The 17,418-nt window shown below is 48.7% G+C and overlaps 1 protein-coding gene across 1 annotated transcript in view; it reads left to right on the forward strand.

Moving 5' to 3' along the window:
* Positions 1-1,546: 1,546 nt before the first annotated feature.
* LOC309445291 (uncharacterized protein) overlaps positions 1,547-17,418 on the forward strand; it is a gene marked incomplete at its 5' end in the record, with an annotated part of 182,578 nt that continues 166,706 nt past the window's right edge. The window contains 5 exon segments of the mRNA XM_082063921.1: positions 1,547-1,976; positions 1,979-2,093; positions 2,095-2,166; positions 2,168-2,456; positions 6,592-6,661. Of these exon segments, the coding sequence (XP_081920047.1) occupies positions 1,547-1,976; positions 1,979-2,093; positions 2,095-2,166; positions 2,168-2,456; positions 6,592-6,661 (976 nt within the window).

Genomic DNA, 17,418 nt, shown 5'->3' on the forward strand with positions numbered 1-17,418 from the left:
ACTGTAACTATAAAACAGTTCTGTCAAAATTAGGGAAAAATTGTGCACTCTTGCTTGAGTATTCTAGGCTTTGTTAATGTTAGCTGTTAAAAGGCATGGCACTTGCTAAAGGAGATACATGCTAGAAAAAATATGTATTATAAAAACCTGTTTAAACTCACTTCCCTTCTCCCAGTAAACATAAAAAAATGTGCAGCATCTGCGGTGAGGTGCCAAGCAGTTTCGCAGGCCTTGCAGCGTCCACAAAAGATGTGTTGGTGTGAAGGGGCTGGTGTCCAACATCCCCGGGGCTCCCTGGTGGGGCAGCACAGAGATGTTGGCAGCCGAGCAGCAGCCAGGTGCCAGGGCTCTGTCTGTAGCAGCTCTGATTTCTCCCCTACTCTGGGCTGCCCTCAGTTGTTTTTACTAGGGAAGAGATTTTTACGCATCCCCCACCCACCTTGTCTTGTTAATACACGAATATAATGAGGGTAGTTTGTAATCGTTGCATATCTGGATCAAGCTAATACTAACTGCCCATAGCTGTCGGTACATAAATTATAAGATCCATTCCTGTCTTTCTCCACACTTCTGATTTTTAGCTATTGTACCTCAAAAATATGATTATAAATCTGAATGGTTCAGCCAGGCAGCCCAACAGCACTTCTAGCAGCTCAGTTGTACATTTTACTAAACATGCATGATAGGACAAAGTAAAGTTGTGCAAACGGTGTATGGGATCCTGAACTTCAGAAGTGGAGGAGGGCAGGGGAAGGGTTGAGCTGCGGGTTAAACTTCACAGAAAGTGGGTTAAGAGTTCTGGGCGAGAGGGCTTAGCATCTGCGGTTGTGATTTTCTTTTTACAGCTTGCCGATATCTCTGTAAGGAGGACTCAGGTCCTGTGGGCATGTTTTAGGACAAGATGCTTTGCACCCTAGAAGCTTCCCTGATGTGCTGGTACTGTGAATGTGCAATCGACCTCATAGAGTTGGTAAGGGAAGCCTTAGCAGGCTGAGGGGAGAAGAAGGTAAGGATGAGGTTGGTCACAAAACCCTTGAATTTTCTTCTTTGTATCTTCAGGCATGCGAAAAAAAGGCAGGAAATAGTTAGCAAATGATACAGGTTTGCCTGGCTAACTGGTGTGGAAATAGTGGCTACACCAAAGCAGTGTGTGTAACCAACACCGCAGTTTAGCAGTGTGCCTGCATGGGTTTTGCTAACAGACACTAGATACTGATACCACTCCTACTATTTTTTTTTGTAAGTCTGTCCTCTGCATCACTCATCTCTCTAGAAGAATTACTCCTAGAAGGGCAGGGTCTAGGAGGCAGAGAGCACATTTGGATATGTACCGTATGTGCTCAGAGTCTAGACAGGCTTTAAGTTATCCAAAGATGTTTTATAGGTGAGTTAAGACTTGACGTGATGCAATATGTAACAGAGGAAAAGGCGAGGATGTTTGGCAAAGTTTATGGGTACTTAGTGCTTACATGCGCATAGTTTCTCTCATTCAAAGGCTCCCTAAAGCAGATGGGGTGCTTTATTGTGATAAAATCAGTATGTTACAATGCGTGGTGGAAGCCTGCTGGGCTTTGCAGATAAGGTCCCTTTCCTAAAGCAGGTCACAGCCCGAAGAGGGGAAGAACAAACACCCCCAAAGTTGACACCTTACAGGTCGCATTCGTTAGAAGAGGAGAGGCCGCTTCCCACCTGCCTGTCCCCGCGGCCCTGGGCGCAGCCGCTGCCCGGTGTCCCGGCGGGGGCAGCTCGCTCCGGCCGCCCCGGCCCCACTGGAGGGCGCCCGCTCCGCGCCCGCGGCGGCACCGCGGCTCGCCCTGCGCGGCTGCTGAGCGCCTCGGCAGCTGGAGCGGGGCCGCGCCCCCTTCGGCCGAGCACCCTGCACCCCGGAGCGGCGACTCCGGGGGGCGACGGGCGGGCGGGGACGGGGGAGCGGTCCCCGCGGGGGGCCGGGCAGCGGAGGTGGGATCTGCTCCGCGTAATCCCCCATGGGGGGCGGCGGGCCGCGCTCGGAGCATCCCCCCTTCCCCAGCGCGGGGGAGGCGGCGGGGGAGCCGCCACCCCCCGCTTCCTCCGTTTAAGACCCGGGCTGGCGGGGCGAGCTGAGGAGAGCGGTCGCTCCGCAGCTGCCGGCCCCACTTCCGCGGCGGGGCGCGCAGCGCACGGGGCGGGCGCTGGATGCGGGGGGAGGCGGGCGGCAGCCGAGCGGGTCCCCGCGCAGCGGCGCGGAGCGCGGCGCGATGAGCGCGGGCAGCAGCGGCGCCGCCACCGCGGCGGGCACCGCCACCTCCGCCCTCTGCCTGCTCCTCTCCCTCACCGCCGTGGCCGTCTGCCTGCTGCTGGGCGCCAAGACGGCGGAGCTGCAGGGCCGGCTGGCCGCGCTGGAGGAGCGGGGCGCCGCCGGCCCCGGGCCGCTGCTGGACGCGCTGCAGCCCCGCGTGGAGCAGCTCTTCCGCGAGGTGAGTGGCGGCGCCGCCCCGCAGCACCCACGGGCGGGCAGTACCCACAGACCCGCAGCACCCGCGGGCGGGCAGCACCCACAGACCCGCAGCACCCGCGGGCGGGCAGCACCCACAGACCCGCAGCACCCGCGGGCGGGCGCGCAGGACCAGCCGCAGCGGGACGGGAGGGAGACGGACTTGGGAAAGGCGCTTCGGCTCCGCTCCGGCGCGGGGAGCCCGGGGCTCGTTCCGAGTGTCACCGGCTTCTTTGGAAAAACTTCCTCCCTTTTAGCGAGCTTTCCCCTTTTTATTGCCGTTTGCATTAGTCAGACTGTAGGGCGAGGTGCGGCAAACCCCGGTCCTTCCGATGTAGGAGAGAAAATGCCCCAGGTGGAAAAGCGAGCGGTGTAATGTTTGAGAACATGCGACTTTTCCCCCTCATTCTATTCACTGGCAAAGGTAACCCGAGCACTTAAATACTATTTATCTTTTGATGTAATGGACTATAATTTCCTTGTTAGAAATTTATGAACATGATCCCTGTTATCTGGACTGTCTATCACAGGATATCATGTGGTCCAGCAGTGCTGAACTGATTTATGGTGGGTAGAGAAGACTAGTTGCTTCACTTTCAATCCCAGGGTTTTCTGAAATTATTCAATAAAGATTTCGGTGCTGAAAGATTTCTCCTACTTGGAGAACAATTGTCCACACCAACGCCCTTCTCCACAATTAAACCAAGTCTCTGGGAGAAGTTACGCTTGATCCCAGGGTTATGTTTTTCCCCAGACTCTGGTGTTTAGGTTTGGGGCTTTTCACAGGCGAAGGGGGGTGGGGAGAGCTCCCATCACTCATAGGAAGCGCTTGAAGATCCCAGAGCTGGTTTGCTGAATTTGTGTAAACAGTAGTTCATGAAGTGCAGCAGGATTCAACACGGCTTACGGGGCTGCGCAGGACACTCCAAGTGATCGATTCTGACATCTGGGGAAGGTTTTACACTGGGATTTTATTAATGGCCTGACCAGGGTGCAAAACACGGTGCTGCATTAAAATCGTTAGAGCCATGAAGCCTCAATCATGCAAAAATGTATTTGTAGGCAGCGCCTTCCAGCTGTGAGCAGCTCTGGGGATTCGAGGGGAGACGGAGGCAGGATGGGGTTGATGGGGAGACGATTCCTCATTCTGCATGAGTTACGGGGATGGTATCGCTGGCACCGCCGCGGCGTGTCCATGCTCCTGGAAACTTGGTTGCATCGATGTGCCTTGAGAAAAGGGAAATGTTAAAAAATATTTTTGTGAAAACCCTGAATACCAGAACAGAGGGGTGCCTGCGAGGCGCAGTCACAAAATCTAGTTAACGTCTTCTCTCCAGGCAGGAATTAGCCTGCCAGTCGTGGCAGTGGTTCTGTTCCAATTACTCCAATAAATGTGCTTAGCAATGGGAATGGTTTCTGTGGCACTGCCTAAGATCATGTGCAACCTCTTGCTGAGATTTAGTTAAGTGTGGAAAGCTTGTTTTGTACTGGAAACGCTCAGATGGAGATTGTACAGGGGAAAATAAAGCAAAACCACATAATTGGGCTTCTAATGCAAGAGTGAGCTTGTTGAAACATTTAGTATGACCAAACTTTTGTCAATACTGAAAGCAAATTTTGAAATGAGTAGCAGATTCAAGGAATGCATGGTGGTGATTGTGCTATCTATTAATAGTAATTTGAAATTTAGTTATTCATTTATGTTATAGTTCTAGAAAGTGTCTGTTTCTTGACCAAACTCCTCTCCGTTACGTAAGACGCCTCGCTTGTCAAGCAACTTCTGTCCTTTCTGTTCTTGAGAGTTTCTGGAGAGCGAAAGAATATTTCCATCATCGTGAATATCAACTGGTGCCTGGGGTCAGTTTTTTTGTTAAATTCTGTGTTGGTCCTCCTTTGAAGTTTACCACAGCTTTTCAGAAGTGAAACCAAAGCTCCATACGCTCCCTGTGCATGACCTGGCATACTTTGTTCTCTGTTGCTACCCAAAAAGCATTACTCCATATACCAATCTAGGGGTTTGCTGGCATAATTTATGGCAGAGCTGCATATAAAGGGCAGCAAATATAACACCAACATGCTGACTCCGTTGCTTTTAGTGTCGTTGCAATGTTTGGCAAGTAAAAGAGGATAGGAAATAATAAAGGAAGGGTGAATGCGTAGTTAAGCCAATGAAAGCCAATTTGGACAACTAAGATTTAGTTTCTGGCCCTGTGACAGGCATCCATCTAACTCTGGAGAAATTGCTGAGTTGAATGTGGTGGGACCTTGCCCTTCCCTTGGCTGTTCCCTTAGCGGGATGTGCTGCAGGGTGCTGCTTTGATGCCCTCCAAAACATTTCCAACAGCATGGTCCAAACATGGCAGCATCTCCACTTGCTCTACATCAAAAGCCCCAATTCAAAGTGTGTAGTTTTCATACTGGAGTGAAAACCTTAACGGGAGGATTATAGAAGCATCCAGTTGTTGTAAACAAAGCTGGACCGTTTTATTCACAAAGGATTTATTGTCTGCATTAGGCAGAGAGTGTCCAGATTAATCAGTTTCATGACAAGAACAATTCAGTGGGAGAACAGAGGACTTGCTCCAGGATTCAGGACCAGTGCAGATTTCTTCTGCTGTTTCCGTGACGCCGGCTGGACTGAAAGCATGGAAGAAATTGTTTTTGTTTCTATGAGCATCTTCATCATTCATACTACTTTAAAAATAAACAGATAAAAATGTAGACTTCAAGTGGCTGTCAGAAAAGTCTCTTTAGATACTCTCTTGCCACTTTTTCTTGAGGAAAGCCTGTTTTGCAGAAGGCAGCTGGATTATTCCGCTCTTTACACTTTTCTTAGGACAACTTCTCTGTCAGGTGCTATGAAACCATGTTGATACTTTCAGGACCTCTTAGCATCACAGCCGAGCAGCTGGGAAGGAATGCATAGGATTTCAACAACTGATAAAACTGTTTTATCTCCAGAATAAAAGGAAAAGAACCTAATTCACAGGTAGCCTAATTCCTGAATAGTCCACAGTGTTCAAATATTTGAACGTAGCTTGGGTCCTCAGCTATGTAAAATTCAAGTCTGAACGCCCCGAATCCAATAAGTACTTTGATTTTTCTCTCTTTGAAATTTGGGACTCCAGTTATCAGATTATTGGTTTGTCTCTTGGTAAATACTTTGGGTGAGACAGGGCATTCCTGGAGGACCGAGGGAGCAACCACTGCGGGTGAAGGTGAGGAGTTCCCGCCATGCTGGGTTGCCCCAGCCGTGAAGCACTATGCCTGAGCTAATACAACTTACCTGTCATCAGGGCTTATTAACTTGGGCTTGGCAGTGTCCTAAATGCAGGCACGAACATTTTGGTTGGCTTAGAGAGCAGGCAGAGCGCGCTCACATCTGTCTGCAATATGCCACGTAGACATTGCTTTAGTTTTGTGAATTTTTACATGTTCTTGTAGTCCTACTCATGAGCTTTGCACCTTGGAGATGGAAACACTGGCCTTTTGAAGGACCTGGGTGTGTGTGAGCACCCCGGTCTCATTGGCAGTGCCCATCCCGCTGTCCTTCATCCCCTCATCCCTCTCCTCAAGAACCTTCAATATGCCACATAGCATGAATTTTAAGTACAAAATCGGCCAAACTGGGTCACGTCTGTTGTGCAAATATCACCCAGCCGGGGTGTTGGGAAGCAGCCTGGCAGTCAGATGCAGCGGGGCTCTCCCTGGGGTGTTTGCCTTGCTATCGGGGTGGCCATGGCAGGGCAGAGGGGTTCTCTGCCCCAGCGCCATTCCTGCCACCAAACACGCTGACTTCTGAACATGGGACTTCTGTCAGCTGCTCAGGATGAATCCAGCCCATGGTGCTTGGCACAGGGGACTTCTGGCAGGGGCAGAAGGAGCCCTCACCTGCCCTGCGCACAGGGGGTACGCTGGCCACCTGCTAATAAACATTGAACATTTTGTGTGCCACTGTGGCACGCGGGATCCAAAGAGGTTGAACGTAGCAGGGTGAAATTATTACCTCTCATTGGAAGGGAGTGTGCTGGATGGTTTAGGTGTTGGCATGCACGTGCAGACCGCCTTTAGATCAAATGTATTCTCTAATTAGCTGTTTGTATTCCTTCTCCAAACAGAAACTGGGTGAAGGACTAGCAAAGCTGCGGACGGCAAGAGAGGCTCCCTCAGACTGCATGTGCCCCCCAGGTAGGTGCAAACGTATTGGCACGGCCAACACCAGACTGCTCAGGAGCCGCCTGCTCGCTGGACCAACGCCACTGAGCTCCTCCTCTCCTATTTTATATATTCCTCTGTATCAAGGAAAATGTCTTAAAAAGTGAGATTTTTTTTTCCAAGCTGAAGCCCTCTCTCATGCTTGAGACTGCTAACTTCTTCCACTGCCTTGCTTTGGCCTGTTTACAGATAAAGGAGTTTGAGGTTTGGACAAAAGCGACGTTTGGCTATAAGAATAAAAGAACAAATAGCTTTACTCGGTTGTGAGCCCTGAGTGTTGGGCCAAAACAATTTAGAAGTAGTAACAAAATCACTGGGGCTTAATGCAAGTGTGATAATTAAAAGCTGCAGCCTCGCTGCCTTTTAGGAGAGCAGCGACTTCTCCAGCGCTGCCTTGCTCTATGAGAGCTGCCACTGATTGTTTAAATTTCCTCCCAGAGTTTAATGAACTTCTTAAACTGTCAAAACTTCCTGTTCTGCTGTGGAAGTGCATGCTCCTTGGAAACAATAAACAGCTTAGATTAGTTTGTAAAGGAATCTAATTTATAGAAATGCTCCGTTAAGTGCTTTGCTCTCATGAATGACTGGGCTGAGGAACTTCAAGCCTTTTCTTTTTTTTCCTTTTCACAGAAGTAGCGAAAGATGGGTGAAAGACGTGCAGTTCTTTGATGGAAGAGAATGCTTAGGCATGTTACAAAGCCTTGCAAGCAGCAGATAGTTCAATTCTGGTTTTAAAGATTAAAAAAACCCAACCAACCAAACCTTGAATGCTGCTTGTAGATGCATGAAACACAAATGGGCAGTCTCAGATTTTCCTGAGATCCTGGAGTTTAATCTTACTAGAACACAGAGCGTTATTTCATACATGCAATACAAAAAAAAGATGGACTTTTTCTCCATAAGATTATGTGTCATAAGCTTGGAAATATTTCAGTAACGATGCTCTTAAATGTGCTGCTGCAGTTCTACTCACTGGTTTTCTAGTGGAAGACTCCTGTGAGCATCCTGTGTATGTTACTGCTATAACCAAGCCCTGTCAGCTGAGAAACAAATCGTGCTTATTTTCAGCTCTTCGGACAGTGGTGGCCAAATTGGTTTTCTCTCTTCTGGTGCACAGAGCCAGCCCAGTCCGTCAGCCTCACGGGCTCTGTGCGCTGCGTCTTGCTCCAGTCTGTGCAACTGGGGCACTACTGGTGCGCTTTAGTGGTCAAGAGGCTTTTCCTTTGCTCTGCAGAAAGCGGTTGGGATTGAGGAGGCTCCTTTGTGACCAGAAAAGTCCCAATTTGGTTCCGGGTCACCGAGTTCGCTGGTTGCTGCTTTTGAGAGATGAGGGGGAAGGTTTTCCCACGTGCTGCTGAAATACTTGTTACAGTCATTAGTAACGAATGCCAAAGCAATTTGTGAGCCGAGGAAGGAGAAGCGATTCCTGGTGGGTGGGACATATTGTGGCGTCGGTGGCTGCTCCTGGCTACCGTGGATGGGGAGGTAAGGCGAGGATGGGCTGCCGAACTGCCGTGAAGCCTTTCAGCTATTTTTGAGCGATCAAAGGAAACTTCACATGTGTTTCATTTTTTTCCTTTTTCTCCTGAAGAAGTCTGAATTGCCTTCTGGTCTGTAGTTAAAGAGCTTGGTCTGGAAACATCCTGAGAGCTTGTGGCCCTTACTGGCATTTACTGCAGAGCTACACCAGGTCGCAAACAGCTAAGCTTCAATTAGCCTCTGTGCACCGAAAAAAGTAGCCCCTGGGGAAAGGAAAATTCCCCTGTGGAGGGGATGGAGAGATGCTGCCAGCTCTGCATCATGGTCCCTCCCTTGGTGCCTCTTCGGGACGGGGGGGACACGCTCCCCGCAGACCCGCGGGCAGCGTTGGGAGCAAACTGCACGCTCAGAGCTCGCCCGGCGAGCTGGGCTTGTTTTAAACAAGATCTGTTTTTCCTTGGAGTGAATCAGTCTGGGGTTTCGTTGGAAGTTTGGAGGATGTGTGGGTTTTTGGGATCACTCTTATAAAAGCAACTTGCTATGCATTAAAAGAAGTTTTGGGCAAGATGACTGTGATCCATTTAAAAGTTAAATAAGGCTCAAGTTATTTTGACTACAGAGAAGCCCTAAATTAGTGCTTGTAAAACAAACAAACGAACCAACCAAACAAATCAAAACAAAACCCTCCATACTTCCTCAAAAATATCCCAGACCTCCAAACCCCCTTCCCCAAAACCAACCCATTTTGTGCTCTGCGTAAGTCACCTATTTGGCTATGGGGCTCAACCGGGTTGTTTTAAAGCATCTTGATTTCTACAGAGGGACCCTCTGGGGAGGGCAGGGCTGTGGGAGCCGCTGCGGAGGCGGCTGGAGCCCCAGGGCCAATGGCCAGCAGAGGGGGCCCGGCTGTTTCGCCAGGGCAACGAAGGCATCTGGATCAAGGATAATCATAATTATTTTTTTAAAAAGGTTTAAAAAGTACTACCCTGGCTCTGATACTGGGCGTGCTGTGAAAAGGTGTCTTCGTAGTTGCTCGCAGCATCTGTGTACTGCATTGAGCTGAGTTGTTTTGCTTTATTTATTCAGACAAAGCAGAGGCGGGAGGGACGATGATGACAAAAACTGCCTGTCACTTTGGCTCCTTCATGCTTTGGGCGTTTCTGTGGCTGAGGGAGAGGAGAGGAGAGCAGGACATCCTTGGGGGTTTGGGAAGCTGGACCAGGGGCGGGTTGGTCTCCGAGTTGCCTTGATGGCGGGTTGGTGGCCCCGCTCCGGTGAGGATGGCAGCTCTGTGGTCCCTCCAGTATTTGGGATGGGGCTGGAGTGGTTGCGTGCTGCTGGCGCTGGCCGGGCCCAGGACAGGCTGTCCCCATGTGTTGGCTCGCTCAGTATTTTTATTATTGTCATTCCCTGAGCCAGGCCCGTAATAATTTGCAGAGAGGCCCCTCATCCCCTTCTGTTCAGTCTCTTTCTGTGCTGGGATCCTCACACAGCCTTCGCTGCAAGATATAATCCGGCAGGTGTGGGAACACTTGTTTTTATGGCATTTAGGAGAGGCTACAGCTGATGAGCACTTGGAGGTGGCTTGAAAGCAAGACTAAAACTTCATGCTTGCAAGACTAAAACATCATGCTTGCAAACACTTTGTTTGCTGTTGTGTGGCCTCTGGCTTTTTATGTCTTTATTTTTAAGGAGCCTTTTTTATTTGTCTCCCTTGTATTTTTAAGCACAATCTTCTGAAACCTCAGGTACAAAAGGCTCTTATTCAATACAGTATTTGCCACGCCATTAGTCTTCGGGGGTCTGTGAGAAAGTCCCTCAAGACCTCAAAGTGCTGGATACACCGTGCTAGAGCCTGAGAACAAATGTTTCCTCTTAAATCCAGTAAAAAAAGAAAAAAGGCTTAAAACAAGCCCCAATCTGCAGAAAATGCCCCTACCTGGCACCTCGTCCTTGCTGTATTGCAGACCAAGGGTGTGAAAATCTCCAGGTCTTTCAGCCCCTCTTGCACCACATATTTCAACGTATTTGTTTCCATGTGCCTTTTTATTTAATGGTACCTCCTCAGGCTTTGCGCTCCGGAGTCTTAACTCTGAATGTCCTGGCTGCTGGATGATGCATATCCCCCTCCTCGTCCTGAGTTTGCACTGAGATAGTGTCATATGCTTTTGAACGTATGTATATATTACAAAAGAGTGTTAAATGTTCAGGGTAGTAGTCTGATGTTCCAGTGAATATGTGACAAATATTTCCCAATAGCGGCTTGGCAGCGGGAGGAGCAGTGGTACTGCAGCCTGCAGGACGGCGGATTGCTCCATTTCTCCGCAATTCAAACCATGTGTACTTGGGGGACCCGATCATTTAAAATCCTCCCTACCTTTGCAGACTCAGCAACTCCAGAGGATCTCTTGCTGTGCTTAATATTATTTATATATTATGTTATTATTTTTATTTCTTAAATTTTTACTTTTACTCTATACAGAGGGATCAGCTTTCTCCAGCTTGCTGGGAAGGTTTGTCACTATACGTTTTGTGGTTCCCAGTGACGCAGAATATCTGCCTAATTTTTACTGATGTAAATATTGCCTTCAAGTGTCACTTGCTATCTGCCTTCTCCCCACGTTGTCTCACCAGGTAATTAGCACAACAGAATTTCCCTAATTGCTGGAGATCAAGGAGGAGAGGGCTCTGCTGGCTTTGTAGTTCTGATAAATGGCAGATGTTTTCCAGGAGGCCAAATGGGATGAGCTGAGCTCTGTTAACACCGGCTCTTTGTTTCTCACTCTTGGTGATAGCAGCTCTCTATTGTTGCTCTTTTTACATCTTCAGTATCTAGGTCTAGAGTTCCGTGTTTTTGTGAGTTATGGTTAAATAGATACAGAAAAATATTAAATTAACTAGAATATTTCTTTTTGAAATCAATGGTGGTTTCTGCTTTTCTGAGTTGCTTTGCATCTAGTGAGCTTAACTATGTGAAGTATTCCTTACTGCCACCTGAAAAGATGCTTTTCTGCCTACTGAAACCGTTAAAACTTGGAATTTTTCTGCAATTTCTATGATTTAGAATGAGACAGAGAGCTTTACGACGTCTTCAGCTTTTAGAATGTTTCCTAAATCCTCCTTGCCCCGGTTTCTGCAAGAGCCCAGTCCCTTCCCACACCCCACCAGTCACTTTGCTTCAGCTTCAGTTCAGGGTTTACTTTCTGGGTCTGGCTTTGCCCACAGGGGGCTAGGACGTTATAATTACAGTATTAATATAAACGGGATTTTTTTTGCCCTAAACTTACAAACACAATCGCAATTCTCTCCTGCATGGAAAAACCCATGCCAGGAACAACTGGCTAGGAAGGACTTTTGACAAATGGTGCCATTTAAATGCAGGCGCTTACTTTCTGTTTAACATGTTTTCCAATCTTACCCCTTCAAAAATACGATCTGATTGCAGATCTTAGCAGCTTTTGGAGAAACGCTTTTTTGAGCATAGAAATTACTGCTGGCTACCTTCCACGCACTCCTTCCTGGCGACCATTCCCCAGTCCCTTTTGGATGTTTGTGGAAGGCCCTGAGGACATCTGGAGCCGTGTCTGCTCACCACATGTGCTGGAGCCGCCAGCCGCCTTCTCCCGGGAGCTACCCGGGGTGGGCACCAACACCCTCCATCTTCGGACGAGAAGGTCCTGGAAAGCCGCAGAGTGGTGGGCTCCCATTTCATCCTCAGGAACCTTCAAGATCTGCTTAGGGAGTTGTTTTGTGGCTTCAGGACTCTCCACTGAGAGCCTGTGGGTCAGGGCGTTGTTTATTGAGTGGTTGCAACAGATGGAATGAAATGGAGGAGAGGTTTGGCATCTCCTCCCAGCCATACGACTCGTGCATGTGTTGTGTGTTGCAGGGTGCCAGCCAGCAAGGGGGAAGGAGCCCAAGGTCCCTCTTGAGAGTAGAGGAATGATTTCCTTATGGCCCCGTGGGTCGCCCTGTGTCTGGAGAGGGCTGCTGACACTGCGGCAGAGCTGCGTGTGTCGTGGCCGAGGGAATTGGGGGTTTTTAACCTGGAGAAAAGGAGGCTGAGGAGAGATTTTATCATCTCTACAACTACCCAAAAGGAGGTTGTAGCGAGAGGGGTCAGTCTGTACTCCTGAGTAACAAGTGATAGGACAAGAGGAAATGGCCTCAAGCTGCACCAGGGAAGTTTTGGATTGGATATTATGAAAATTTCATCCTGGAGGGGGTTGTTGGGCATTGTAACAGGCTTCCCACGGCAGTGGTGCAGTCACCATCCCTGGAGGGGTTTAAAAGATGCGTAGATGAGGTTTAGTTTAGTTTAGTTTAGACATGGTTTAGTGCTGGAGTTAGCTTATGGTTGGACTCGATGATCTTTAGGGTCTCTTCCAGCCAAAATGATTCTATGATTCAGTATCAGAGGGGCTTCTGCTCATGCTGGCTTGCTTTTCTCTATTGCAAAGCCACTTTTGGCACTGCTCCACACCCCCGTTGAGGAGCTCGTGGTGGTGGAGGGAGCGGCAGGTGACAGCCAGGTGTGCAGCAAAGGGGGGGTTCAAGTCAGGGAATTTGGGGACTGCTCTCAAGCCAAGCTCCCCAGCAGACTGGCATCCATGAGAAGGCATGTCCTCTGCTCTCAACACCCATTGAGACAATACCCTACCAGATCAGCTGCTGCGTCAGCCAGCAGTGACATTTAATGTCCTACTGAGGTGACATTAAATGCTGGATGGGGCCAGGATTTTCCAAGGCAGGAAATAACGTGGTACCAGTGTTATTCCCAGAGCTGGCAGTGCCTCTGATGTGGAGGCAGAGGCGTGAGCTAAAAGGCAGTCTGGCCTCAAAACCACTGGTGCGGGGAAAGGGGCTGGAGCTGTGTCTCAGTGAGACCGCCGCAGTATTTATCCCAGTGGCATTTGGTGCAGCTCTGGCGTTTGAACACGGAGGCAGTTTGAACACAGAGCAGTACGGTAGGAACCGGCCCTTTCCCGGCAGCATTCATCTTCAGACCACTTCAGCAAAAATTAATTAAAACTTGTGACATCAGTGGGAGAAGGCTTTGAAAATTTATTTTTTTTAAGTCTGCCAAAGTTATTTTGAGTGTAATGAAAACTACAAAAATAAAGCTGATGACCATATCCTCTGCGAGAGGCTCTATGTAACTGTATCTTTGTCTTGACATATGAAGTCATTTATCCAGGCATAGACATTTTTTGCTGCCAGCCCCTTCAGTGCTGCCTTTCCAGAGAGGGGGCTCTGAAGCAGGTTGGTTCAATGCTCGTGGACTGACTCACCTGAGAGTTTCTCATCAGCTTCCAGTCGGTTTCCTCCTCTTTCTTGTTCAAATGACGGATGAATGTCACCCATGTGAGCAGTGACTTGGCTTTGCAGAACTGCTTATTGAAAATAGACTGTGCTTGGAATGGTACCTACTGTATCTCCATGCTGTCTCACCGAGCTGGTAGTGCTGTCATCTCCTATCCATCCCATATGTAACACGATGGGAATGTGTTCCAAATCCAGCGTGCTCTATGTTGATCTTATCATTCATGCAGTGTTGATAGAAGCAGGTTTTATTGCAGAAATGCTTTTTGGGCAGTCAGCTGCCACTGACGTATTCCTGAAGCAAGAGTTGCCTTGTTTCTTGGCTGCCAAGAAGCTCCAGGCTTGATGTTTCATGACTTGCATTGTACAAATACATGCCCTGGGGTGCTGGGTGGGGTGGCAGAGACACGGCAGCCGTACCTGGCTGGGGATGATGCTGGGTGTGCAGGAACCAGCCATTGAGGTGACCTTGCCACGCACGTGCACAAGGTACACCGCTCTGTACACACAGGTCCTCAGGGTGATACACTGCATGGAGAAGTAGCGTGAGGAGACAGATTCGGTTGCTGTTCTTTTTTTCAATTGCACCTGTTCTGCCATGATAAACCAGACAGCAGAAAGGCTGGATTTCTTCCTGCTTTTCTAAATTGGACCCAAGAGGCAACACTTCCCGTCATTTCCCAGCTATGACCCCATGGTAATCCTACCACTAGTACCCAACATCCAATGCTGGGGGCAGGTGACCATCTCAGCAGGCTGTGGTGGGCGCAAGCATTTGCGTTAACACAGCCTTGCAGGTTGCAATCACATGGTTTAGTGACCTAATTAAACCCCCACCTGTTCTTCATTTGTCATCATCAGTCTTTGTTTTATCATGTGGCAGAAGATACGTGGGTGCCAAGATACTCCTGAACGCTCAGATTTGGCAGCCTGTGCAAATACAATGTGCTGCTTGAGTTTCATCCCTGCGGCAGATGGATTGAGCTCCCAGCCTTTTGTACGAGTGAGGCAAATTGCTGCTGGAAATGCAGGGGATGGCAGGTCCTCAGTGTCCTGTCCACCCAGTATGTGCTCATTTGCTTTTTTTACTTGTGACCTAGTGGGGCAAGGAGCAGGAAACACTGCACATTCAGGATGAATCGAGTGCAGGCAGGGGGCTCATGGAGGGGGCTCGAGCGAGCCTGTCACCATGTTAATTTGGTGCCAGAAGTCCACTTTCTTGTACAAACTGGAGGTGCGGAGATACTGGTGAAAGATCTTGCATTCATCTGCCAGGGCTCTCTGTGGCCATACTCAGTCTTGATTGGGGTAGGGACTTGGGGCTGTGTTGATTGCATTTGAAGCTGTTGTTCATGTTTCTGGCTCATGTTTGGCTTATTTATTTATTCATCAAAGACATTAAGAGAACTTGGCTTCTGCTGAACGGCAGCTGCCCTTTATGGTTTATTTTTTCAAAAGGATTGCAATCGTTGACAAGACTTGAAGGCCAAAAAAGCCGGTCTTTACCTGCAGTTGGCTGTGTAACGTTAATTACTTTTTAACCCAGCTGAGTGGCAAGAGCTTCTGATCCCCGATGGCACGAGACTTCATTCATCAGAAGGTCCCTATGGTGCAAGTTGACTGGGACCATTTCTGTGAAGACAACTCCAGTGAGGCACTTGGCTCCGGCCCTACGTGCTTTCCTACACACTTGCAAGAAATCCCACGTTTCTGCCTTTGCTTCTGGCCCGTTCATAGCACGACTGTGGTCCCAGCTGCACAAGTGACATGTGAAGCCCAGCGGCGCCTGGATGGGCTGTTTAAACCGAAGCTCTGTGCACCACATTAACATTTTTACCCCTCGTGCCCCAGGCTCTTGGGCGGCTTCCCAGCAAGCATGACATGGAGAGGGAAGTATTTACAAAGAAAAATTAAATAGGTTCGATGGAGTTCCCAACCATCTGTATGCTTGTGGTCAGACTTCTAAAAAAAAAAAGAAAACTAGGAGAGATGAGGTCTATCAGTACAGTACATCTGGAAATGTTTCTTTCTGGCTCGAGTTTGTCTGCGTTTTCTCCCCGTTTTGTGCTGTCTCTGAGCAGTACCCGTTCGTGCTGCTCCAGTGTGCGGCGCTTGGTGCGGGAGGATCGAGCAGGTTTGTGCTGCTTCACTGCTAAGAAAGATTGAAGAGCTTGGACGAGATGTTGAACAGATTTTTCTTTCTTTTTCTTTTTTTTTCTTCCCCCCAGCAAATCTGTCTGGAAGATGAGAACAGTTGGTATTGATATGATCTGCTTCATATTTTGGGAAGCTTTGGCAGTAACTACTATCAAATAATGATGCTTCTGGGTCTCTTATTGTGCAAACATTTAAATATGTTAAACTGTGTTGCGCAGAGACCCTGTCAAGGGACTGATGCGCTGTCCAAGGGGGGGCTTGAGGGCACAGCTAATGGCAAAAACAGGTCCTGATAGGCACCCGTAAGGAATGTATGTCCCATTTCTTAAGAGAAAGCCTGGCTTTTTGGCTACTGGCAGCTGCTGTTAGCTTGCCTGAAAACAGCTGGTTATTTATTGGAGGAGGATTGATGGGAAACATGCTCTCGGTTGTGGGTTGTGTGCTGTTGCTGTGGGCGATGACACTCGTCTGTGCCAGGGACACAGGGATTTCTCGTGCTTGTTTGCTGCTTTAAATTTTTGTCCTCAACTTTGCATCCTAAGCCACAGCTTTTCCAGCTCAGTCCTGGAGGGTTGAATCAGGGCTCATCCTCATTACTGGGGTGACTGCGTGTGGTTCTGCCCCTGCCCTTGTCCTGGGTGGCTATCATCCCACACTGGAGTGCGGTGCAAAGGTGCCCTGACCCTGGCCAGAAGCTGCATGTGCTTTTCTTTTCTGCTGTTTTGTAGATCAGGACTGCATAAATGTCTTATTTTAATTCAAAGATATGGTTAATTTCCCCAAGAACGGGTGTTCGCCTCTCACTTGGGAGTTTACGTAGACTGCTTTGACTTTAAGGATAAAAGCACTGTATTTTAGCTCCTTGAGCGTTGCTTTAATGTGAATTAAGCCAGACTTTAAGGAACTCTGTTTCATTTTCAGAGTGAAAAGATTCACAGGCTTTAAACTATTTCTTCACGCAGACGTAAGGTCAGAGTGCATGGGTGCCTCGCAGCATGCCCGGGCGCTCGGTCGTGCCCCGGTGCCGGGGGCAGGCGGCCGCGCTGGAGATGCTCAGATGCGTGAGGTCCGGAGTATCTGGAGGAGCAGCAGCACCACCCCCTCTCCTGGTTTGACTCTCCTTGCTTATAGTGACACAGAGGCACATTCAGGCCTCTGATAAAAGCCAGGCTACTCCACTTTTACACACACACAAAACAAAAAAAAAAAAAACAAAAGAGAAGGGGAGGCTGTGTTTTGTTAAAGCGGGGACTTGGGATTTAGGAAGAAAAATAACCCAAACGTCACTTTTTTGAATTAACAAGGGGATCTGAAGTTGGAAGTGCCCCTTCTCCACCCCTCCTGCCCCACCAGGTCAGCGGATATTTCCAGGCTCCCCTGCCCCAGGCACTGCCCCATCCTCTTTAGCCCCATGGTGGTGGTTATAATGAAGAAAGCTTTTTACATGTATATATATCCCACCCCATATATAATCCCATACATATGTATATATACTCTTTAGTTCTTGTTAAGTGACAAAGCAAAATATAATGAACACAGAGAAGCAGGGAGTAACGTATATTTCTTCTCCATGCCCATGCTCTTTTCCTGGGTTTTATTCTGGGCTTTGCTTATGGCAGGTTTTAGCTTCTCTTTGCTCCAGACTAGCCCTTACTGATGGCTCTGTGTTGAGAGCTTGTGCCCAGGGGATTTCATTGTGGGGAATGGGTAAAATTGGGTGGCTCTATCCTGATTTGGTTTAAGCTGGTAATTAATTACCTGTTGTTTGAACC

Source organism: Streptopelia decaocto, assembly GCF_964273445.1.
Source record: "Streptopelia decaocto genome assembly, chromosome: 12".
Lineage (NCBI taxonomy): Eukaryota > Metazoa > Chordata > Aves > Columbiformes > Columbidae > Streptopelia > Streptopelia decaocto.